The 25,573-nt window shown below is 39.6% G+C and overlaps 1 protein-coding gene and 2 long non-coding RNA genes across 7 annotated transcripts in view; 2 read left to right on the top strand and 1 right to left on the bottom strand.

Annotated features, from left to right (window-relative positions):
* LOC127355735 (neuronal-specific septin-3) overlaps window positions 1-25,573 on the top strand; it is a 104,447-nt gene that overhangs the window by 49,565 nt on the left and 29,309 nt on the right. For 2 of the 5 annotated variants that reach the window (XM_051386839.1, XM_051386843.1), the window contains 2 exons: window positions 17,805-18,206; window positions 20,053-20,181. In XM_051386839.1, coding sequence (XP_051242799.1) covers window positions 17,805-18,206; window positions 20,053-20,181 — 531 coding nt within the window. Of the gene's footprint in view, window positions 1-4,449; window positions 4,601-17,804; window positions 18,207-20,052; window positions 20,182-25,012 lie in introns of those variants that run through there. The other 3 variants (XM_051386842.1, XM_051386841.1, XM_051386844.1) reach the window with 3 other exon arrangements.
* On the bottom strand, window positions 12,774-24,789 carry LOC127355837 (uncharacterized). Its single transcript, XR_007881861.1, has 2 exons — window positions 24,587-24,789; window positions 12,774-13,463 (listed from the first exon to the last, which is right to left on the bottom strand). It is a non-coding gene; the product is annotated as an uncharacterized LOC127355837 (long non-coding RNA).
* On the top strand, window positions 21,598-24,476 carry LOC127355842 (uncharacterized). Its single transcript, XR_007881866.1, has 2 exons — window positions 21,598-24,228; window positions 24,357-24,476. It is a non-coding gene; the product is annotated as an uncharacterized LOC127355842 (long non-coding RNA).

Genomic DNA, 25,573 nt, shown 5'->3' with positions numbered 1-25,573 from the left:
CTCAGAGGAAGAGGGGGTTGTCCACTAATAGGAAGGTTGTTGGTTCGATCCCTGGCTCCTCCCACCACATGTCGAAGTATCCTTGAGCAAGATACTGAACCCTGAATTGCTCCCGATGCTGTGCTTCGGTGTGTGAATGTGTATGAATGCATTAGTTTCTGTTCGATGGATGGCTGAGTGAATGTGTGTGAAAGGGTGAATGTGGCACGTAGTGTAAAAGTGCTTTGAGTGGTCGGAAGACTAGAAAGGCGCTATACAAGTACAGGACCATTTACCATTTACCATGGGAAATTGAGTTTGCAAAAGAGAAGAAAAGAAAGAAAAGCTAAATGTTTTATTTAATTTGCCTTAAATTAAGCACTTTATTTTAAAATGCACTTTATTTTAAAAAATCTCTATATATATATATATATATATATATAAAATTTTTAAATCCATCAACTCAACTTTCTAAGGAAACTTAAGCGCTTAATATAACTCATTAAATAAAGTTTCTAAAGAAACTTAATCAGCACATTAGCAGACTCAGAAAATATTGTTTGAGAGTTAAAACTCACCTGAGAGGCTTATTTTTTATAGTTTGAAGAAACTGAAGAAAATATGGAAACTTTCTGTGTCTGTAATACATCTTAAGTCATGTTTGTGGTCACAATACTGAAAACATTGCAAACCACAATGGTTAGTGTTGAATTCAGTCCCTACCTTGTTACACTTACAATTTGATTTGATTCTCTAGGAGCACCGCGGAACATGTCATGTTAATGGTTGTATTGGCCATTTAATGCCAATAAATGAAATCAGATCATTTCGGGGACAAAAAAAAATTACTTTCAGTGACATGGTCGGAGCTTCAACATGCGCAGCTCTTCAAACTGAGAAAATGTAAAACGAAATAAACTTTGTTAGTGTGATCAGTTGTTGGTAAAACTTAATATCATAAGCTTATTGAACATATTTTCTTAAGCTTAGTTAACTCAGGTTGGTTTTGCAAATCAACTTACATTTTAAGTTGAACTAGCTCAAAATGATTTACTGTGTATATAGAGACTGCCAAGTTCAAAATCACATTGACTTTATTGATAATGTGGAAACATTTGTCCTCAGTAGGATTGTAATGCAGTGTATTGTTTTACAGTTTTACAGTACAACCAGACTAACTGTAAATCAATTAATCTTTCCACTTACAATACCGAGCTGTGTACTTGTGACTTGAACGCAGTTTTAGTGTAAGAGTTTGAATGTGAGTGTCCAATAGTTTTGCAACAGCTGATGTTAAAATCACGGAAATCATTTTCATAATAGGCACACTTCCCCATTTCTCTTCTCTGACTCGTCACCTTTTTCACTTATATATATAGATATATATTTATTCAACTGTAAGAGAAAGCTTTCAGTGGTCCCTGTAGCTTCTGTGCAATAAGATTAAAGTAACCTCAACGTCACACCAGAAACCACACACCAGCACTGTTAGCACTTCACAGAAAATAACAAATCCAATTACTTTTCCACTGGTGCAGAAAATATGTCATATGACCTGACCTGTCTCTGTGTCTGGTGACCACTGACAAAACTATATTTGACAAGTGCATGTCTCCCTAAAGAATCTTAAAGGACTAGTGTGTAGGATTTTTTTTGGCATCCATTGCAGATTACAACTGCCTCACTTCCCTTCCAAGTGTGCAGGAGAAACTATGGTGGCCACAAAACTCTCACACATAAAACATTAGAGGCCCTGTCTTTGGTTTGTCTGTTCTGGGCTACTGTACAAACATGGCGGACTCTGTAGAAGACGATCCGCTCCCTCTGTAGATAAAATGTCTCATTCTAAGGTAATAAAAACACGATGATTGTTATATTCAGGTGATTATACATTAATGAAAACACAAATTTCCATTTCTGGCAATAAATCATCTTAAATGTTACACACTGGACCTGTTGAGCAAAGTTTACTTTCTTGCCTTCCCCCAATAATATGTATCATAAGACAGTAAGTAAAAGCTGTGCGACTGAACCGGAAGCTAAATTTCTGTTGAGGCTACATATACATTTACATATCAACCTAAATGTCAAAATATGATTAAATTGGCTATTGTGTTTTCCATAACAATGGCAATCCTACAAAAAGTAGATTTATAGAATATATATTTAAAAATTATATTTAATTGATGAGTCAATTTTAGCATCTTTTAAGGAGAATATTTTAATTGAACATTTAGTATGTTAATGAAAATATAGAATGAAAATGATTTATTCTGTAAAAACATGCAAAAGAGTGTGCAGTACTACTACTTTTTGTTGTTGCTCCTTCCACTGCACAACAGCTAATAGCATATACAACAAAGTAATCAATGGCTTTAACATTAATTTATTATCCATATTGAATTAAACACTGGTTCTCATGGCATGAGCAGCGGATGCTGTTCTGTTTTCTTCTGGAAAAGGTTTAGAGACAGAGACAGAGGCATGATGAATCAGGGAATGACACATTGTGACTGATAAGACTCAATCAGTGATTGTTTCTAAAATTTTCCGCTTCTACTCATCCAGAAAATTATGCAACCTTTGAGTTAGGGTTAGGTTTAGAAAGAGAAGTCCTTTTTCCCAAGGTATCCCTTGTGGGGATTTCCTGGGGAAAAGGGGTGTGTGCTGGCCATTCTTGCTGTTGTTTTTATTCTGAGAAAAATACAGTTTGTGCCCTGGTGTGTTTTTATTAATAATTCCTAATATTTAGACCGTGGGGGAATCTGGTGTTCAGTTTTCTGATCCAGTGTCTTTCAGCTTTTTTCCTCTCCGCCGGTGTCCAATTTATGTTGTGTTGTATTCCTGTTTTTTCTAATGATCTAATCTAATGATAGACCATGGTTAATAAAGTGTGCCACTAGATGTGTGTGTGTGTGTGTCTTTGTGATTTTTAATGTTATATATGTGTTGTGCCAGTCTAGTTTTAATTGTGTTGCCTGTTTCTCCTACGTATGAGATGTCGCAGTGTTTATACTTTATGAGATATACGCAGTTGTGTGTGTTGGTCGTTAGGGTCGGTTTAATGTGATATGTGGTGTTGTTAGTTAGGTTTTTAATTATTTTATTTTGTCTAAAGTAATTTGGGCCTAGTTGAGCAATTGTGTTTAGTTCTGGCAGTTCACTCTTAACTACGTAGTCTTTTAGGTTTTTGTTCCTCTTGTAGGCCGAGATTATTCTATACTCCTGGAGCATGTTTGTGTTCTGTATTTTTTGGGTAAAATTGTTTTTAATGCGTTTGTTTGCTGCTATGCTATATGTAGAGTAGGTGGTGATTAATGGGATGATTTTTCTCCTGTCCTCTGGTCTCGTGGTCCGAAAGTCCTTCCTGATTTGTCTGAGGAATGACCTGGAGTATCCCCTGGTTTGGTTTGAGTTAGGGTTAGGGTTAAAAACGGGACTATCACTTACTGCTGTGAGTGCTCAGGAGTGGCTGAAATTGATCCAGATGAACCACTCAACATTTTTATCTACTCAGATCTTGATAATAAGAAGCAACATTTTTCAAAAATAGAATTTGGAAAATGTAGAGCTGAAGCGAGAGAAGGAAGTGATAAAGCAGTGACAGTAGGAGAAGATAAAGTGTAAGAAGCAGTCAAATAAGTGTTTTTAAAAGGACAGTTTACCCCAGAAGCAATAATACATATTTTTCCTCTTACCTGTAGTGATATTTATGCTGGGAGTGCCAAAAACATACATTTGCAGCAATGCCTCTTTCCAGATATCAAGCGAGATTATGCACCGACCTTGTTGTGAGCAGTTTCATGTAGGAATTATTTTCTATAATGTCATGCATTATGGCAGCGCAGGTTATAAATATTAATGGCATCCACCTTGGCTGAGCTGTAACATTAGCTAGCTAACCTAGCAGCACTGAGATAGCTAACATTCGACAATGGTTGGGTAGTGAGAAAATAGCAGATTATAAAATAGGCCATCTGGTTCCATCACATGGGAGAGAAGGCAGACACCTCTATGGCCAATATCTTAAAAACTCAGCAACTCACACTAAAACAATCTAGATTGGTAAATAGCTCTACAGGTAAGAGGAAACATATGTACTTTGAATTTGGGGTGAACTGTCCCTTTAAGAAATCAACAATTCAACTAAAGGTCAGTTAGAGCCACTTGGAACTGTACCACTTGGTGGCTGCAGCCCTGCATCTCATTCCACGCTGACTGAAAACTCAGCCTCTGCTGGGTAAATGATTCTGATTGGGGAGGAGGAGGAGGAGGATGGGGAGAAGAGGGGAGGTGTACTCCTTGTCCTCAGGGATTAGTAGAAGCTCCTTGGGCCATTTGCATGTGAATGGATCTTAGAGCTGCTTTTAGCCACCAACATCCCCCTCCTTCGCTCTGTCTCTGTCTCTCTCTCCCTCTCATTCCTCACACTCCTCCTGGCATCAGAGAGAAGCAAAGAGAGCGAGAGAGGTGGTCAGAGAGGGAAAGAGATACTGAGAGAGTGCATCACTGTTGTGGCAGATAAACCTTGTAGAAAGAGAAGTTTAGAAGGCAGGTCTTCCAGAGAGCCCTTCACCGCCAGTCAGGGAATTACACAACTGGCTTTTTTGAATGAAAGAAGGTAGGATTTTTTTTTTCTCTGATCCCCCGTGGATATTGGTAGGGTATACTCAGTCTCCTAGGCTAACAATGAAAGCTGACAGGACTGGTCCACTTTGGCGGCCAGGATGGGGGTGTGGGGTGGCCTCGAGTAGGGACTAAATAGTTTGCAGTTTTCTTACAAACTGTTGAATCAATGCTTGAAGTCAGCGCTGTTGCTTGAAACAGAATTACACTGTGGCTTGCAAGACTAAAAAGACGCAACTTCTGCTTTGTTGTGTTTAGGTTTTAAAACATCATCTATAAGTGACTGAATCTGTGTGAATAGCAAGCACATTTTCAATGCTTCACTCATCCATATACCACTCTTTGTTTTTATAAGGAGTACGGTCTAGACCTGCACTATTTGAAAAGTGTCCTAAGATAACTTATTTTATGATTAAGCGCTATACAAATCAAATTGAATTGAATTTGTAACGTATTCCTGATGCTACATAATATGTAATGTATAAATATTGATCTTATTCATGTCTGTACTATCTATCCAGCATAACTGTTGTTATTTTCACACCCCTTGAGGCTCTTTAACAGGATATTTTCTATACATACATACACTACCACTCAAAAGTTAGGGCTTACCTGTTATATTGGCATTTTTCTTCTTTCCTTCAATAATGGCAGGGATAAAAACAGTATACACTATATCTGTTATTTACATTTGAAATAGTTTTGGCCTCAAAAGAAAATGATTAAAACTTCATTTTTTTACCCCCAATTTTCTGATTTGAGAATACTGTTGTGACCTTTGATTTTGAATTACTTTTCCAGTCCAGAAAAGTGTCACTGAACCAGTGTTGAACCACAACGGTGCAACTGGTTTCTAAATATTTTGTGAACCTGTTTTTTTTTACCTTCTGCAGTCTACTCAGTGGTAAGATTGAACAGGTTTAAACTTTAATTTGTCAGTCCATAGTATGTTCAGCTCATATTCAGTAGTGCTAACCCTAGACCCCTAGTAAAGAGGACTTTCTTCAACCTATTATTATATTACTAAAAATTATCAACACTTACCACTTACACGGTAGTAACACCTAATCATCAACCAACCATCAACCGTTTGGCATTCTTGCTTCAAAATATATCTGAATAATTGACATTGCCATGCTAACACTATTCTCACTGTACTTACTGAAGTTGGCATACCGTTTTTCTGTGCATGTGGATTATTATTAACAGTTCTGGTGTGATAAATTTCAGTTTGACCTCCAAATAAAGTGGTATAAATAATCTGGATAAACAGTTTGTTTAAAAAAATTGTTTCCAACCTGACCGCTTGTGTTTGATGCCTCATCAGACTTAGTTGTCAGCCATTCATTGAGTGCTCATTATAACTGAGAGACATTGAGGGTAAAATTTATTTTACAGTAATGTCCTGGTCAAGACAGCAGCAGCACAAATAATATAAAATGTAAAGATTACGGAAAAACATAGACCACAAACTAATTTTAAAATAGCTCAAATATAAAGAGAATAGGTGTCAAATCGAAAAAAGAAAAAAAAAAAACAGCAAGTTAGTCATCTGGTTACCACCTTTGTTTGGGTCAAAGGACCCAGAGAAAGTTGCACCAAGGCAGATGTCACTGTACACTGCATGTCTGTGACCCGCATGTTATAATCACTGCAAAAGTCTGACCTGTGCTCGCATGAAAGGCAGGGTTTCTGTGACTATCATCTATTACTTTGTCCTGTCAACTGTCAACTCTGTTGTTTGAGGACATCAACAGTGTGCTGGGAGGAAATTAAGATTGTTTGAGTACTTAAAAAGAAAAAAATGATTGATCCCCAGGGGGAAATTGGTTGTGTTACAGTAGCTTGTTGCTAAACAAAAAAATTATAAGAAATTGAAAAACAATAATCAGAACGTTAAAATATGTTCATTTTGCTACAGTATATAACAACAATAAAGAAAGGCGCTATAACGGTACAGTCAATTTACCATTAAAAAATATTTTATAAATACTAAAAAATATAACAGCAGTATAATGAATGAAAAAGTGTTCTAATGAAAAAAATAGAATGGTATACTACAGTGGCGGGCCGTGCATTTCACACCTAGGCCTTCAGTAGTGCTCAAACTGAATCAATCCACCCCTCAATAACTATTTTATGGCTATAAAAACCATCTTATTATGCAGATATGCAGTATACAGAGCCATTGCATCTTAGATACATAACTTGTCTAGACGGAATAAATGCCTTTACTTAAGAAAACTTAAGAATCCTTTTCCCGGTTGTGACAGGCTAGCTTCGGAGTTGCCCGACCTTTCTCAACGACGTTGTTTCCTTCAGCCACAATGGCTTTTAAATCAATCCAACTAAAATAAACCTGCTCGTTTAGATTGCTACAGAATACAGTGTGCTAGCTCTGGCTAGTACGCTCTCTGACTATCCAATCAAAGGGTGGGAATACACTGACGTCACCGTACGCCTGATAGAGGGCCTCTGTGTCGCCAACTCAAAATCTGATTGGTTGAAGCAACAATTTGATCGACAGAGCGGACAGACTATTTGGAATTATTTAATAATGATTATTTTAAAAATTAATAATTATTGTATAAGTATTCATGGACAAAATATAATTATTTATATATTTTTATAATGTATTATCGGTCTGTGATTCAGAAATTCTTTAGGCCAGCAGAGAAGGCCTTGCAGGCCCTGACGGCCCACCACTGGTATACTAGTATAATTGCAGTAGTAATGACAGAGTAAACTAGAGTATTGTATGTTAACTAGAGTATCGCACATTAACCGGAGTATCGCATATTTCAAGGTGCATATATGTGAATCCCTATTCTAGTTCATATCACAATAAGTCAAATTTATTTCCCTCTTCATGAACTTGAGATGTATTAGCAAACTCTAACTCCAATTCCAAGGCACCTTTAGTACCGAAGCAGTCTGTGTTCTCTAATTCTTACAGTAGAAAACTGTGTGTGGCTTCTTCCTATACATGTGCAAGAGAAAGTCTATTTTCCGAAGACAAACCATGGTAGATTTATTAATTATAACAGCATCTGATCAGAAACAATAGAGGACTGTATTGCAGTTGTGCAGCTTGGTGATACAGTTAAGTTCTGATGAAGCAGGGGACTCTGCTCGGCTCGGGTTAGGGTTAGGCTAAACTGCAGAGATTTAAAAGGCACTAAAAGCTCAACTTTGGGCAAATTACATTTGGGAGAGACAGAGCATTTTCATCAACAGAAAAGACTAAGCTATTCTGTACTCAAGAAACGAACGTACTACAGGAAATGAACTACTTGTAGTAGTAGTAGTAGTGTGTAGTACTGTGAGAAAACGACTGTCCAGTCTTAGCAAAGTATGTATTGCAACACACTACAGATTACTTAGAGGCCAGAGACTCCCTATTACTTTGTATCTGTGTGTGTGAATGCAGAATTGCCACTCAATACTTGTGGACATGCAGATCGATGCTTTTGCAGGTTCACTGCTAAATTTATCCGTGCCAACTCACTGCTTGATTGTTCAGACTTGTTCTGTCAGTAAATTGGATAATTATCCTCATCCCAAACTTAAATCTCTTAAGGTTTTATGTTAAATGCTATACAACAAATGCTTGGAACTCCACAGATACTGTTGTTAATCATGACTCATCACGTGAAAAAACTTCAGGCTGTGACGGTCAAGTCAAGCTGAACAAGACTTAAAAGCCTTGAGGGAATTCAGTTGGCATAGTTCACACCTAAGCTGTCATGGTCATTGACCAAACTTGAGTGAGCTAGGCTCGGCTTCTGCACGTCATGGTAGAGAGTCTGACTAAAGGCCTCAGTCTGCTACAAACAAAGTGCTTGTCAGATTTTCAACAGCATCTCAGACCCCCTGTCTGAAGGTGCAGTCCCACTGACAATTTGTCACATTTACAGTTTTTGTAACTTTCTGGAAGGTAATCCAACAATCACACCCATTGCATAATTTGCAGAGGTGAGAAAAATGGTTGGGTTTGAACTTTTCTTTGAAGCTCTTTTGTTCTCCATGACCTGAATGCCTCTGAGGGGAGACTTTCTGAGTGGTGTATGGTGTACTCAATTGTTATCGAGCTTTGCCTTGTTGGCGAGACATTTTGTACAAAATAGTTACTTTAAAACATGCACTTTTGGTTTGGGGCTTTGAGTTGAGTCTGGGTTCACAGTAAAGCTGTCATGGTCTGCCACTGAAAAGACCTGAGACCTGAATTTGGCTTGGGCATTTCATTGTAGGGAGGCTGACCAAGTCGTCTTTCAGACAGAAAGAGAATGAATAGAGTATCACTCATTTTCATGTGCCATGCTACTCATCGCTTCTGTTAATAAAGCTTTTTAAATGTACTAGAAAACATTTTTACTGGTTATGAAACAGTTTCAATTAAATATCGATGCTTAAATTTAATTCAAGACCATCAGCAAGAAGATTGGCTATTTCTATGTAGTTCTACCTAAAAGTCCAGTGTGTAGGATTTAGTGCCATCTAGTGGTGTAGTTACAGACTGCAACTCCCTTGCTTCCCCCTCCCCTTTGGTTTGTCCATGATTTTACACTAATGAAAACATACTTATTGAATATGATATTCCATTTTTGCCAATAGATCCTTCTAAATGCAACACACTGGACTTTTGCCTGCTACCTGGCCCGATTCTGTCGGATTTCCCTTGAAATCAGTGAAAGGAGGTGGTAGAAACACTTACGCCTTTGTCCAGAGTCAATACAAAATGAAAGTTCCTTGTAGCTACTTTAAATAGACAGTTTCTTGATGGGGATAATGCATGAATATATCAATCAATTTGAATATTACTCTAGTAATACCATAAAACCAATAGTAAAGTATTGATCACAATCACCCTGCTGATGAACTGATACCAGCCCAGTGAGGGTGTTACTATATATAGACTATAGCCTTCACACCATTTGTTAAATGCAAACATTTTGTCAATTGTTTAGAGAGGACAATCACTCTCACAGCTCAAATGTTTCAGCATGTGATGGCTGACCCCTATTTCACCAACTCCAGGGTTGATAGTTTGATATTCATGAGTGTATTAACACCTCTAAAGAACACAGGGGAGGGTGTTGCTGCTTGGTCCTGTAGGTGATCTGATTCTTTGTCATCATCTGATCTTTGTCATGACATTGTTTAGTAAGTGTTTTGAGCAGGGATGCACCGATCCACATTTTTTCACTTCCGATCCGATCCGATACCTGAATTTGGATATCGGCCGATACCGATACTATTCCGATACCAGAGCTCTGTTTTTCTTTAATATTATTGTTATCATTATAATATACCTCAACAGGCAAGTATGATATGTATGTATGTATACATGTATGTCCCAGAAGGCAACTTGAGGTAAGCATAAGGTCAGAAAAGGAAGTCAGAAAAACAGGAAATCCTTTTAACAGGAAAAATCCCATTCTGAAAACAAATATGCAACTGTAAGGGTTTCAAATTGATTGTCATGTCAATATTTATTAAATTCCCAAAATGTCAAATATTTGAGTCTTGAAATATAAGAAAAGTGCAATAAGTGGAAACATCTTATACACACACTATCAATATCGCATCTGAACAGCACAAATCAAGAACATTGACTCTTGTAGTATCAATAAATCAAGGTTTTAAAATGTCAATTATCTGAAATATAAGAAAAGTGCAATAACTGTAAACATCTAACACACGCAAAAACGCTTCCGCGTCTCTGAATTACGGCTTTGCAAACATTGCATTTTGCTGTCTTGCTCTGCAGTGTTTCCAGTGTAAAGTATTTCCACACAGCGGACATGCTGGCTAGCCACAATGCTGCTCAATGCTATCCTGCTAGCTGGCTGCAAACTGCGGAATGGATTTCCTGAGCGGGGGCGTGTCTTATAACTCTGTCTCATTAAGCCGCGCCTCCGTTCAAGAAATCCATTCCACAGTTTGCAGCCAGCTAGCAGACTGGCCTGCAGGAATCACCTGTGGAGTCATTTCAGCAGACAATGTTAAAGCGCAGACATGGCTGATGGATATCGGAAATCTGCGCAGGTTGGATCGGTCCCGATACCGATAGGGGATCGGATCGGCCCCATCCCTAGTTTTGAGGATAGATAGATAGATAGATAGATAGATAGATAGATAGATAGATAGATAGATAGATAGATAGATAGATAGATAGATATTCCTTTATTTGTCCCATAATGGGGAAATTCCAATGTAACAGCAGCAAAGTGGATAGAGCAAAAAACAAAATAAATAAACAGTAAGAGTAGGGAAAATAATAAAAACACTATGTACAAGAGAAAAAGCAGTAAGAATCAACAACAACAGATAACACAAATAACACAAAATAGTAGCAGCAGCAGTTGCACATGGGCAATAGATTGCACAGTAATTATTGCACATTATTATTATTATTGATTCCGAGATGGGGAGGGGGGTTACTGGGAGCAGTGCTGGTTGTTAAATAGTCTGACAGCAGCAGGAAGGAAGGACCTACGATATCTCTCCTTCACACATTTGGGGTGAAGGAGTCTGTCGCTGAAGGAGCTGCTCAGTGTAGTGATGGTGTCCTGCATGGGATGGGAGACATTGTCCATCAGTGATGATAGATTTGCTATTATCCACCTCTCTCCCACCACCTGCACTGAGTTGAGGGGGCAGCCCAGGACAGAGCTGGCCTTCTTAATCAGTTTGTCGAGTCTCTTCCTGTCGGCTGCTGAGATGCTGCTGCTCCAGCAGACCACTCCAAAGAAAATGGCTGATGCCACAACAGTATCAAAGAAGGAAACACAAAAAATGGCCAACTTTGACGGCAGACACGCCCTTCAACGTACAGTCTCAAATAGCACAACTTTTAATAAGCAACATTTTTCAAGTGTACTGTCCAATTTTGAAGCAGATCTGATAAATTCCATAGGAGTTTGTCAAATACAAGACCACGGAATTCAAAATGGCCAACTTTGACAGCACGCCACGGATACGTCCCTCAACGTACAGTCGCAAATAGCACGGCGTTCAGTCAGCAACATTTTTTGACTGTACTGACCAGTTTTGAAGCGGATCCGATAAATTCCCTAGAAGGAATTTGTTCAAATACAAGGCAAAAAAGTGAAAATGACAAACAAAATGGCAACCGAGAGTTAAAATGAAAATCAAAATAGCCGACTTCCTGTGGGTTTTGGGGCATGGGTCCATGGCTGCTTTGTTGAAATACTGTAGGCGGCGCTACAAACACGATATTTGGTATTTGAGCTACAGGCACCAGTCTATACGTGTCCTGTGAATTTCATATTCATAACTATAACGGTCTCCGCAGAGTGATTTACCATGCCACCAGAGCGCTTTTTTTTCTCCTTTTTAAGTGAGCCTCAGGGAGTCATGGGCAATCATCGTACCAAGTTTCGTTTTAATCACACGTGCCGATGTGGAGATATAAACTTGTGCATTTTAAAGAGCGCCACCTTGTGGCGATGGCCTGGAATTGTGCACAATGCCTAATGAAGACACAAGGAACTATTGACCCAAGGTTGGTGTCAATCGGACATATCAATGTGGAGAAATGCCCCACTTCCTTTTTTGACGAAAAATCAACAGTAAGTGCTAATTTTATAACGTGCTTATTTTTTGAAATATCAAAATACTTTTAATTACTTTTTTTGCCAGGACAGTCTCCAGATGCTACGTGAAAGGTTTTGTGCGAATCGGACAAAAGCGCATGGATGGAACACGAAAACTTAGTTTTTGGACATTTTGTGCTCTAGGCGGAAGTGGGCGTGGCCTATATAGGGAGATGCAGCTCCATTCACCGAACGTGCGGATATAAGGTTTTTGAATGTGAGACAAACGATGCAGGAGTTATTAGCCTAAACCTACTTTTCTTAATAGTAGCGCTACATAGTGGCCAACCCCAAAGCGACCATAGCATTTCAACGTTTTCACCAGGCCTGACAACTTTGCCAAAGAAAATTAATCCGAGGTATTAATAGAAGAACTATATAGTATATAGTTCAGGGGGTCAAAAACGCAATCAATGTTCTGAATAATAATGATAAACATAGCAAAAACAATAGGGACCTTCCAGTTGATACTGGCTCGGCCCCTAATTATATAAAAATAAAATTTCTTCAGAATACTTCTCTGACATCTACCGTGTAGATTCAGTTAAATTAAATTCAATTCAATTTTATTTGTATAGTGCCAATTCATAACAGAAGTTATCTCAGGACACTTTTCAAAAAGAGCAGGTCTAGACCGAACTCTTTAAAACATTATTTACAGAGACCCAACAGTACCACCATGAGCAAGCACTTGGCGACAAGGGCAAGGAAAAACTGCCTGTTAAAAGGCAGAAACCTAGGACAGATCCTTTGGCTCTAGGTGGGTGGTCGTCTGCCTCGACCAGTTGGGGTGAGAGAGAGAGAGAGAGAGAGAGAGACAGACAGACAGACAGACAGGTGCACAGCAACAACAGTATTGGCAATGGCAATCTAGCAGGACCATGGCAGGAGGCTCCACCAGGATCGATAAGAACCTGCGAGACGAGAAAGCACATGAACTCCGGGGAAGAAGTGAAGTTAGTAACATGCATTAATGGGACATGAATGAGTGCAGAAAGAGAGAGGAAGAGAGGAGCTCAGTGCACCATGGGAAATCCCCTGATAGTCTAGGCCTATAGCAGCATAACTAAGGGATGGTTCAGGACTCACCTGATCCAGCCCTAACTATAAACTTTATCAAAGAGGAATGTCTTAAGCCTACTCTTGAATGTGGAGAGGGTGTCTGCCTTCCGAACCACAACTGGAAGCTGGTTCCACAGGAGAGGAGCTTGGTAACTGAAGGCTCTGGCTCCTGTTCTACTTTTAGAGACTATAGGAACCACAAGTAGCCCAGCATTCAGAGAACGTAGTGTTCTAGTGGGGTAATAGGGTACTATGAGCTCTTTAAGATATGAAGGGGCCTGACCATGAAGAGCTCTATAGGTGAGGAGGAGGATTTTAAATTCTATTCTACATTTTACAGGGAATAGATAGATAGATAGATAGATAGATAGATAGATAGATAGATAGATAGATAGATAGATACTTTATTTATCCCAAGGGAAATTCAAGTATCCAGTAGCATACAAAACATACATTTCATACATTAAACATACATTAAAATAAAATTAAAAATAAAAATAAAATTGACTTATAACACAGTAGCCACGGTAAACCGTGCAAAACAGTAGACAGTGCAAATGGAGTGCAAATGGAGGTAGAAATTGTCTGTTGTCTATTGTCCTCCCTGACTTGACTAAGAGCTGTTGTACAGTCTTATGGCCAGGGGGTGCAGCAGTTTTTTTACAGATGTTGAAGGACCCCAGCCTTCTCAGAAAAGTAAAGACGGCTCTGCCCTTGTAGATTGTCCATGTTGGCTGTCCAATCCAGCTTGTCATCCAGCTGCAGCCCCAGATATTTGTAAGTCTTGACCACCTCCCCATCGACCCCCTCGATGGACATGGGTTCGAGATGTGGTTTCTTCCTTCTGAAGTCCACCACCATCTCCTTGGTCTTGGAGGTGTTCAGCTGCAGACGGTTGAACGTCATGGGTGTGGATGGGGGGGGGGTCTGCAGTCTGAGGTGGTGATGGACATAGTGGTGGCGTTGGGGGAGGTGATGGACATGGTGTGGGTGTGAAGTGGGCAGTCGCTGGTTGTGGGAGCTGGATTATCAAACCTGTTAAAAAACAAGTTTAGCTGGTTTGCTCTCCCAGCATCCCCTTCTCCTGTGATGCTGCCCTTCTTCTTGCAGCCTGTGATGGTTTTCATGCCATCCCAGACCTCTCTCATGTTGTTGTGCTGCAGCTTCTGTTCTACCTTCCTTCTTCTTCTGGTGCACGGTTTCTGCATGCGCACGTGGAGGGACGTAAACACCAACAGCAATGGCATGGGAGAACTCTCTAGGCATGTAGTACAGTCTGAGACCTACCGCCAGCAACTCGATGTCACTGTAGTGAATCCAGGTAGATCCCCATTAGCGTCTGGGGTGTTCTTGGTTAGCCATGTTTCTACTTCCAAAGCTTAGCTGCTAGCCTAGCCTTCACCTTCGCTCCGGCTCTGCAGCCTCGGTGCCTCCTCCTCAGCTTCTCAGGTATGGGGTGGAAAATGCCACCTCGTCCCATTGTTTGGAGTGAAAGCAGCTTCTCCCTTGAATAAACAAGATGTCCACCGCTATGTTGTCCGTAAAGAGTCATTGTATCCTTAGGATATATAAAGTTCTACACAGCTAGTGTAATATAATTTAAGTTAAATTAATTTGAGTTAAATGTTTAAAAAAACACACTTAAAGTACTAAAAACAACACGACACGTACGGAGCTACTGGATAAGTGCCCTGCTCGTGCCGGATGAGAAGCGTAAATATTTAAAACGATTCATCTGGACTCTAATCCCTAGTGTAAGTCAAGCTCCAGAAACACTGGATACTACTTTTCCTTTTTAAATCAACTTTATTATAGTTTACACATATAATAGATTACATAGACAAGGAAATTGATTCAATAAAATCTTTGTAAAGTGCTTCAGTAATAATCTTTGTAAAGTGTGAAACATTTATAAAGTGCATAACATTTATAAAGTGCATAACATTTATAAAGTGCAAAACATTTATAAAGTGCATTTAGTTCATAAAGTTCATGTAGTCAGGGAGTTCTTTTTCTTTCTTTTTTTTTGGGTGCTGATTTATATATTTAAAGTATTCCAGGGAGGAAAAAGTTTTTGTCCAGGTTTTTCTTCCTGCTGAGTTCTGTGTGTATTTGTTTTGTGACTGTCTTGTCTTCCAGAGTTTGAAACAGACGATGCTTATGATGAGTTGGAGTAATTCAGTTTGGTCAGGTGGTTTGTTATATCCGGTCATGATTCCGTACATTACTGATTTCCAGCATGGTTTGTAGTCTATTCCAAAGTCCTTCAAGGCGTCCCAGACTTCCCGAGTTCTAAAACAATCCATTAAAAGGTGCTGTTGTGTCTCATCATCGTTGCAACCAGTCATTGGACATTTCTTTGTTGTTACATAGCAACTACAAGACACAACAGCCCTGACAGGAAGTCTCCCCACAGATACCAGCCACCTTAATACTCTCTGACAGCTTTTTACACTTTAAAATATTCATTACCTCTGTGCCTTCATTTACAGTTAGATTCTTATATACAATAAAACCTCCATATTTAAAATCATTAATTTTTTTAAAAATAATTTTGTTTGGTAGCCCTCCCCAGTCTATGTTCAAATGTTGATATTGGTTAATAAAATCTCCATAAATTAATTTATAATCTGGGCCAGTCCTTTTTTTCCCTTTTCTTTTCTTCCACATTAAAAAGTCCCCTAACCAAAGAGCATTTCTGCTAAAATCTAAAAATATATTCATATATATATATATATATTTAACAAATGAGATTTTTAGTTTGTCCCCAAGCTCTATTGCCCCTAACCCTCCATACCCCTCTCTCCACATTAAAAGACTCAGATAAAAAAACATTTACATTTACACACGCATTAGATTTTAAATACATACATCTTACCATTTGAATAAAAATAGTTTGAGGCCGTATGCTTCCATCACCGCCCAGAGATAATCTCTGGAGATGTAATCAAAGGCTTTTTTCTGATCCAGACCAATAATATAAAAACCTTTTGTATCTTCAGGTTTGTGCAGAACTTCTCTTAAAATATTCAGGTTGTCCTATACTACTTTTCCCATACCATACCATTTACTCAGTGATTACACTTCCATCTGTGCTTTATTCATATAATTCTTAAAGTAAAACACCTGCTGCTACAGTAGAGTTGAGAGTGTAAAATATAATGATACTTAAAAACCCAGATTGGTGTTGTCTCTCACTCTGCCCTTCTCTGTCCTGGCTCATGAGGATTAGTTCTGTTCCAATGGTTGTATGCTTGGATATTTATAGCTGATTAAATTAACACTAACCAACAGCCTCTGTATGTGTGTATGTGTGTAGAGAGAGAGAGAGAGAGAGAGAGAGAGAGAGAGAGAGAGAGAGAGAGAGAGTGTGTGTATGAGTTGTAAGGCCTAGTAAAATGGTACATGTTATTGAGTCAGGCTGAAACCAACACAACTAACACATACAAACATGCTTCAGTCATGCTTGTTTCAGGCGACTGTCTGTGTATTTGCAAGTCATACACACACACACACACACACACAGTTAACACACACAGTTTCATGTTCTCAAGGGGATTGTCAATGCCATCCAATCCTCTTACAGCACAGACCAGACACACACACACACACACACACACACACACATAGATAAGAGAAGGGATAGACTTCAGTTACTTATAGACAAGCTAAATCCTGAAAAGTGTGTATGTATGTTTATAGGTGTTAACATGCTTGTGTTAGCCATGGATAACCGTCCTTGTTACTTCTGAATCACTGTATGTGTGTGTGTGTGTGTGTGTGTGTGTGTGTGTGTGTGTGTGTGTGTGTGTGTGTGTGTGTGTGTGAATGATTGTTTTAGCCCATGCGAATATGACTTTTATAGTTCTGATGGTTTTGTGTTGCCTGTTTAAATTATAATCTAATCTTTGTGGTGGTCTCTAAAATTAGCAACGTTAGGTATGGTGATAAATAAACAACAGCCTAACAGGTGTGCTTTGCGTTACAGAGAGCAGCCCACTAATTGCAACAGTTGTATCAAGTAGATTGCAACAACTAAAAACTTCCCTGCAAAATTGCCAAATGAGATGCATCACTCAAATGGAGAAAACATTTCTGCCCTTCTTGGTATCATTTTAATAGTAGGTGTTACTATTTTATGCACTGTTGACTGTGGTTACACAGTACCCTATGCAGCGATGATGATTTAAATAATGATTGTTTGTAATCAGCAACCCCCAAAGATGTATGATTTTACCGCTTACAGACATATCGAAACAGGATACTAGAACTCTCTGTTTAGAAACTTCTACATTTAATTGATTCAATTTATTTATGTGCACTATATAATCCTGCACATGAACACCTTTTTAAAAAGGAGGTACAATTGGGGGCAGTATTCTGAATTCCTGTATAGCACATAACTCCCCAACATTTCTGTTTGTCTATGGATTAAACAAACTGAGTTCAGAATCAGTTTGTCCACCACTGTTTATTTTTCAACTGTAAAATGTAGTATACTCCTTATTGACACTGCAGAAACTGCTGGAGAGCTGGAGACAGACAAGCTCACTCAGATGGAGGAGGAGAAGGAGAGAGGCAACATGGGACAAGAGCAAGGAGATGAGGGCAAGAACCAAGAACAACCTTCCAGCGGGAACTCCCAGAATTTCATGACAGAAAAAGAGGAGAACTGTGTGGGGGTTTGTACAAAGATGGAGGAGAAGGGGAAGGAGAAGGGAATGGAGGAAGGAGAGATGCAGAAAGAGATGGAGCTGGAGGCAGAGGTGAAGGTGGAGCTGCGCCAGTCTGTGCCAGGCCTGCAGATGAGCTTCATCCAGGGCACTGACCTGTTTGGCTACGTGGGCATCGAGGCAGTACTGGACCAGATGAGGAGCAAGACAATGAAGGCCGGTTTCGAGTTCAACATCATGGTGGTTGGTGAGTCTCACGCACATGAACATAAACACAGTGATGAGAGAACTTTGGCAGCAATGTTGGTGACCAAACAGTCAAAACTTTTCAAGGTGTAGTGAAGAGTATTTAAACTAGCAACTTCCTGGAGGAGGGAAGACACCCATTCACATACCTGAAACACCACAACGTGCTATTGAAATCTTTCTGACTAATTATTGCCGGATGACAAAAGCTCCACCTGGTTGATTTTTCGTTAAGGTGCTGGAAGCCTCAGTGTGTCCATCTGAAAGTGAAGTGACATCCACACACTTAGATCCATGCGGTATATCACTTTATTTAGCAGGTTTACGGTCTAATAGACCTTCATCAGGGCACACAAAATACATCAATGGACAGGCAGGGGCAAATAACGAATCCTAATCATTAGCAGTATGTAAAACAACGCCCTGGGTCCACCTCTTGGGAATGGAGTTTCCAGGTGCTATGCGGCATACACTTAGAACCATACTTGTAACAAAACACCAAGAAATACAGAAAAGGGTGTGGAACACGGTAAATATAGTGTAAAATATTTTGCTAAACTGGTAGATCCCACTCCTCATCTCCAACATAGTACAGTCATATTTGGTTACCCAGAAGTTGAAGAAAACTGATATTTCAAGAGGAAGAATGCAGATTACTTTAGCAAGTTAATGTCAGCAACCCTGACATTAACAATGATCCCTGCTGTGCTTTGGGCAGTCACAGAGCTCCACAGAGAGGGCAGCTTCCTCATAGCCATAGCAAAGTTCTCCAAGCTCCAAGACAGTTTGACCAATGGCAAAGCCCGCATAGTAACTACAAGGTCACCAGGTCACCATAGAATTTCCTAACAATTACAGTCTTAGTCTTATATCTGCAATGACATAGTGTTGGAAAAGGTAGTTGTTACAGCGTGTGTGTGTGTGTGTGTGTGTGTGTGTGTGTTAATTTGGGGGTTGCTGGTTCTCTTCCTCATTGAGATCATGTATTTTGCTTTGCTTTTGTGTTGGAAGAGGAAGTATGATTCTGAGAGGAGGAAGTGGTTTTGGTTAGGGCTGTTTGCTCTTTCCTGACACACACACACACACACAACACACACACACACACACACACACACACACACACACACAGAGCTGATATATACGCTTCCCCCACTGTTTGATTGAAAACAGGAAGTTTCCCCTTGCTAATTATTTCTAATTTGAGTATTCTAATTGTTTACTGTGTGTAAAGAATGACTACACTCTTGCTTAAATGCAAGTGTTTGCAGACTTGGATGCCACATGTCTGAGGTGCTCGTGGTCATCACATCAGGTCTGTGAGGGTGCTAGGAGACAAGACCTTACTTTGTACCATGTACATGATGAATAACAAAATGTTGACCTATAGTCTAACGCACAAAGAGCAGTGTAGTCTGTTGTTCTCGATATAACAATTTCCCAGAGACGGGTGTATTAGTGGAGGGAGAAGAGGTATATAAATAATGTTGGATAGAATTCAGTGTCAACCCCACTGTGGTAGATATAGACAGCTGTACATTTGTTGTGATTACATTACTTTATAAAAACTATCAAGACAGGTCGTCCGGCTACAGTTCTGGCATGGCTCAGACGCCGTTCTCCGTCAGCAGTTTCTTTTTTCAGGGGCAAAATCCCTGTGTGTATTATCATAAAGATCAAGATTTTGGGGGGGAGTTGTGGTGCCTCTCCGCTTCTAATGACACTAACTGACAATATAGCTTGATGAGCAGGCAGTATTGTGCATGGTTTTATTTTCTTCTTCAGATAAGGAGACACTCTTTCACACACTTAGGAGAAAGGTTAAAAGCATCGGTTTCATGTGTGTGCAGGTCAGAGTGGTTTGGGGAAGTCCACGCTGGTCAACACTCTGTTTAAGTCTAAAGTCAGCCGGAAGTCCTGTACGCCAAACTACGAAGAGAAGATCTCCAAAACAGTCAAACTGCATACAGTCAGCCATGGTGAGTCCACATACACATACACAAACACACACACACACACACACACACACACACACACACACACACGCATTAGGAGGGACAACAAGCCTGTTTGTCCCTGCACTTTCAGATGTTACGGTAACCTCTTCAACTCTGTACTAAATATGTCCGTGGTTGCTGAGTGGTGAATATGATCATTATATGAATTTAGAAGACCTGAGGCATCCATTGAATTCCATTTGTGTCATACTACCAAATTTAGGCTAGATTTTGTGATATATCTGAGATAGCTATTTAAAAAGTGATCCCTTGACTTCTGACCTCAAGATATCTGAATTAAAGTCAAGTCTCTTTACAGACATGCCCACTCTATGCTAATCCAATGCACTTGCCTCATGTTTCCCACTTTGAAACCCACACTGGCCCCACTGCAAAGGGTGATGGGGTCAGGTGGGCCTGGGTTCTTTCTGAAGTCAAAAATGAATGTAAGTCTATCTCTGTCTACCTTTCTGCTCTGGATGATTACATTTGTTCAGGCCAGTCATCACTCACATCCTACTTTCATATCACTAGTCCTTTCACTTCTTGTCTCATGACCAGGAATCCCAGCTTGTGACTGCTTCCCAAAAAGCATTTTGTAATTTTGAAAGGTGTTGCATATCTGTTAGGTAGGTACTTCACCACTCAACACAGGATGATATTGTGTCCCTTAAAGGGTCACTTCACCCAAATTGCTGTGGGTTATTGCTTTGAAAGGAACAATTTCTTCTGCAGAAAGTAGAGACAATATGTTTTTTTCTAATTACAGTACGTGTATGTTATGTTGTAGAAAAACAATTTTTGTTTTTTTTTAGTGGATCAAAAACATGATTTTCTGGCTGACACCAAACACCCTCAGTCTGCGTAAAAAATACAGCCTTTGCTGTAAATGGGAACATACATAATCTACATGATCACTCCAGTTGAAGAGGTTATCCAGGTGGATACCCAGATACCTATAAGATGTGACCTGTTTGATCTCGTCCCTATGTATGGACAGTGGAGTATAATCCCCCACCGACCGAGGGTCAAACACCATCTCCTCAGTTTTTTTAATGTTAATGATGAGATAGTTCTCGTCACACCACTGAACAAATGAATTAACCTCCGTGAAGTACAATGACGGGTCGAGTCTGGTGGCAGGCTGGAATGGCAGTGTCGTCAGAAAATTTAAAAACAGGTTGCCCGGAGACTTTGGTGGGGGTAAAGGGGGAAAAGGACCGGGGCCCGGGGGCACCGTACGATGCATTTGGTCCGAAGTGAGTCGTTAATCCTGACATTTTGGGTTATATCTGTTAAAAAACCATAAAACCACTTAATAAAAAAAATTACACATCTGGGCTTTTTGGGTTGAAAAAAAAAAAAAAAAAAAAAAAAAAAATGCTTAGGTGGGGGTGATGCTATTAATTGCATCGTCTGTACTCCTCCCCTGCCTATAAGCAAACTGGAGTGGATCTAGTTCAGAATTAACTTCAGATTTCAACACGGATACCATGTATTTTTCAAAGCATTTCATGATAACAGAAGTTAAAGCCACCGGTCTATAATCATTGTTTTCTGTAAGACAGGGTTTCTTTGGAATGGGAATAATGGTTATTTTCTTCCAGCGGGCAGGAAACAGATGAGAATCTGCAGACCTCTGAAACACAGGGCACCACGCTGGGGTTAGCTCTGCTGCAAAGGTCTTTAGGAGAAAAGCAGCGATACCATCAGGGCCTGTAGATTTCTTTTTGCACACATGGCTGAAAAGTGACTGGATTTTGAGGGGATCAACTACTAACCTTGAACAAGGGTCAGCAGTTGTAATTGACTGTAGTACATTATTGCATTCCAAAGAGTAGTCCTGTGTATCAAAACCTGAGAAGAGTGTGTGTGTGTGTGTGTGTGTGTGCGTGTGCGTGCGTGCGTGCGTGCGTGCGTGCGTGCGTGCGTGCGTCAGGCCAAAGACAGGAAGCATCATTTATCTTCTGAAGTTCCTCCACACACAGTCTTTCTTTGTTGGAGGAATGCTCTTTTTCATCTGTCACTCCAAGTATGTGAAGCCGCAGACCATGACATCCTCCATAAACATTTTCTCCTGCACTCTCACATGTATCTTCTCATGTTTAAATGCTTGTCACATTTACACTTTGCATAAAAACCATGAAGAAAAACTGCTCAAGAAAACTCTAGGCCTAAATATGGTCATGATTCTGAACTGCAGGTTTCTTCAAACTTTCCAAAGATGACAGTACTGCTGCACAATTAGTGAAAATATTATCAAAATTGCAATATGGCTAAGTGGAATAGCCAAACTGCAGAAGCTGAAATTTTGTGACAAAAGTTAAAATATGTGACAAAACAACAGATATAATGAAGTACTGTAGTGCTGCAGAGATCCCCTGGCCTACAAATCTTAGTCTCCAGATGTAAGAAAACATTTTTTTTTTTTTTTGGTACACATCCCAACAACAACATCATCATGATTTTAGTGTAAATGAAAATTGTGATGCAAATGCCTTGTGATGCCTGACCTTTGTTAAACGGCCCTCTTTGAGCTGTCATACATCCTTAATCTCCATGTCTGCATAACCAGTCTGAATGTACATTGTGTCCTATGAAAAGAAAATGTTGAACGGAACAAACAACATACTGATGACTTTGCTTGTCTTAGAGCTACACCAGAGCTAGAGGAAAGGTCATAACTTCATCCTCTGTGGAACAGATATGCTCAGATAAGTTGCAATTTAGAGTGTGATATTTCCTGTGTACGAGTGGAAATTGTGAGTTGATAGTGAAGCCAGAAGAAAGGTCAGTTGATGACTCTGAGTCAGAGTTAGATGTGCTGTTCAGTTGGGAATCTAGACCTCACCCAGGTCAACGTCAAGTTCTCCAAAATCATTAGGAAGCACGCACCACTGTGCTGAATGCAGAGCTCTACCTTGGGTCTATTTATTCTATTCAGGGAGCATGTTCATAAAATCAAGGTGGTGTGATAAGGAGATAAGGAAGTGAGGCTCGCCTTCACATGACTGGACTGTCAGAATGAAACTAGATCAGACGTCTGTGTTTCTCTTTAAATGAGAAATCCCAAGTAAACCAGCGCTAAAATTACACTTAAATTACACTATTAAAGGTCAAACACTGCGTGGCCATTCTGCTATATTTTGTACAGTATATGTTTGTTCTAGTTAATTTGTTATCTACCTTCCCAGTCATACTCACTCAGAGAGAGACTTAGACTGCCTTCGGAGACACATTTCAGACTAAAGAATCATGACCAGTTAATTGGGGAGCACTTGTCCAATTGGGCACAATAACAGTGTTAGCAGATTATTATTTTTTTATAATATCTTTATTACATTTTTGTAGATAACAGGATACACAAAAAACAGACACACAACAGAAAAAAAAACATAATAGAAAAAAAAATAATAACAAAACAGAGGGAATGTTTAAAAAGAATAATTAAGTACAATGCTGTATCACTAGCATTAACATATTAGCACAAATTCTAAACAATGAGAGGTGGATGGCACTCTATGAACTTCCTTGCTGGTCATGGTCAGTGTCATATTTAGCAAGGTGAGCCAGAAATGGCTGCCATATATCCGAAAATGTATTAAGATTGTCCATATGTAAAATACCAGTGAGCTCACTCAACCAAGTCTTAAACTCAGGCACAGTATCTGACTTCCAGAGTCGTAGAATCACTTTCTTTGCAATTACCATTCCATACATAATTGTGCTCTGTACCGAAACGTGTTTAAGTACCGAAGGAGAAATCCCAAATAATTCAATTCAATTCAATTCACTTTTATTTGTATAGCGCCAGAGAGAGAGAGAGACATACAGACATACAGACAGACAGACAGACAGACAGAGGTGCACAGCTACAACAGTAGCAACAACTACACTAATAGTAGTGACTGATGATGATGAACATGAAGATGATGACGACGACGACAACAACGATGGGGCGCAGTGACAATAGTAATAATAGTAACTATAGTAATAATAATAGTAATAATAATGATAGCAACAATATCAGTGATATTAGCAATGGCAGTCAAGCAGGACCATGGCAGGAGGCTCGACCAGGATCCATGAGAACCTGCGAGACGAGAAAGCACAAGAACTCATGGGACATGAATGAGTGCAGAAAGAGAGAGGAAGAGAGGAGCTCAGTGCATCATGGGAAGTCCCCCGATAGTCTAGGCCTATAGCAGCATAACTAAGGGATGGTTCAGGACTCACCTGATCCAGCCCTAACTATAAGCTTTATCAAAGAGGAATGTCTTAAGCCTATTCTTGAATGTGGAGAGGGTGTCTGCCTCCCGAACCACAACTGGAAGCTGGTTCCACAGGAGAGGAGCTTGGTAACTGAAGGCTCTGGCTCCTGTTCTACTTTTTAGAGACTATAGGAACCACAAGTAGCCCAGCATTCAGAGAACATAGTGTTCTAGAGGGGTAATAGGATGCTATGAGCTCTTTAAGATATGAAGGGGCCTGACCATGAAGAGCTTTATAGGTGAGGAGGAGGATTTTAAATTCTATTCTAAATTTTACAGGGAGCCAGTGCAGAGAAGCTAGTACAGGAGAGATGTGATCTCTTTTCCTAGTTCCTGTCAGTACTCGTGCTGCAGCCGTCTGAATTAATTGGAGCGTCTTAATGGACTTATTTGGGCAACCTGATAATAAGGAGTTGCAGTAATCCAGCCTAGAAGTAACAACTGCGTTGCCGGCAGTTAGCTCCTCACTGCTACTGAGTTTATCTGCATTTCTACCGTCAATATTAATTCAATAACTGCTTCTAAACCAAAAACTTCACCAGCGGACATGTTAGAGCGGGAGTCTGACCTGAAATCATGGAGAAATGAACATCAACAACAATCAGGATTACAGCTTTCTGTGACGTTTTCCTCAGGTAAATACTGCTATAAAAACCTCTATCTATCACATAATGTTAGTGTTTATACCTTAACTATGAGAACCAACACTGTGTTTTATTCTTGTCTTTACAGGTACAACAGTGAGCAGTGACCTACAGTCTACACAGCCCAGTGAAGTTAAACATATTATATGCCTGCAATACTTTATCCTGTACAACATGTCAACATAACTGAAGGAATTATTCATCTAATAAAGTAACTTGTTTATGTGGTTTAAAAACTGCTAAGTAACCAACTGTACTGTACTGTATTCATATTCATAGTCTGATATTTTAACTTGAAAGTATTATTACCAAAGTTAACCTTCAGATATGTGTAAAAGCTGCAATTATGTTTGAACCCCATTAAAAATACTGTATATATACTGAATATGCTATCATTTATTATATATTGTCATGTCATTTATCTTACCAACGTAATAAAGTTTGAATGTGAGACAGTAA

Source organism: Dicentrarchus labrax, unplaced genomic scaffold (assembly GCF_905237075.1).
Source record: "Dicentrarchus labrax unplaced genomic scaffold, dlabrax2021, whole genome shotgun sequence".
In the NCBI taxonomy this organism is placed as follows: Eukaryota; Metazoa; Chordata; class Actinopteri; family Moronidae; genus Dicentrarchus; species Dicentrarchus labrax.
The sequence above is the reverse complement of the archived record's forward strand: the minus strand, read 5'-3'. Positions and strand labels throughout refer to the sequence as shown.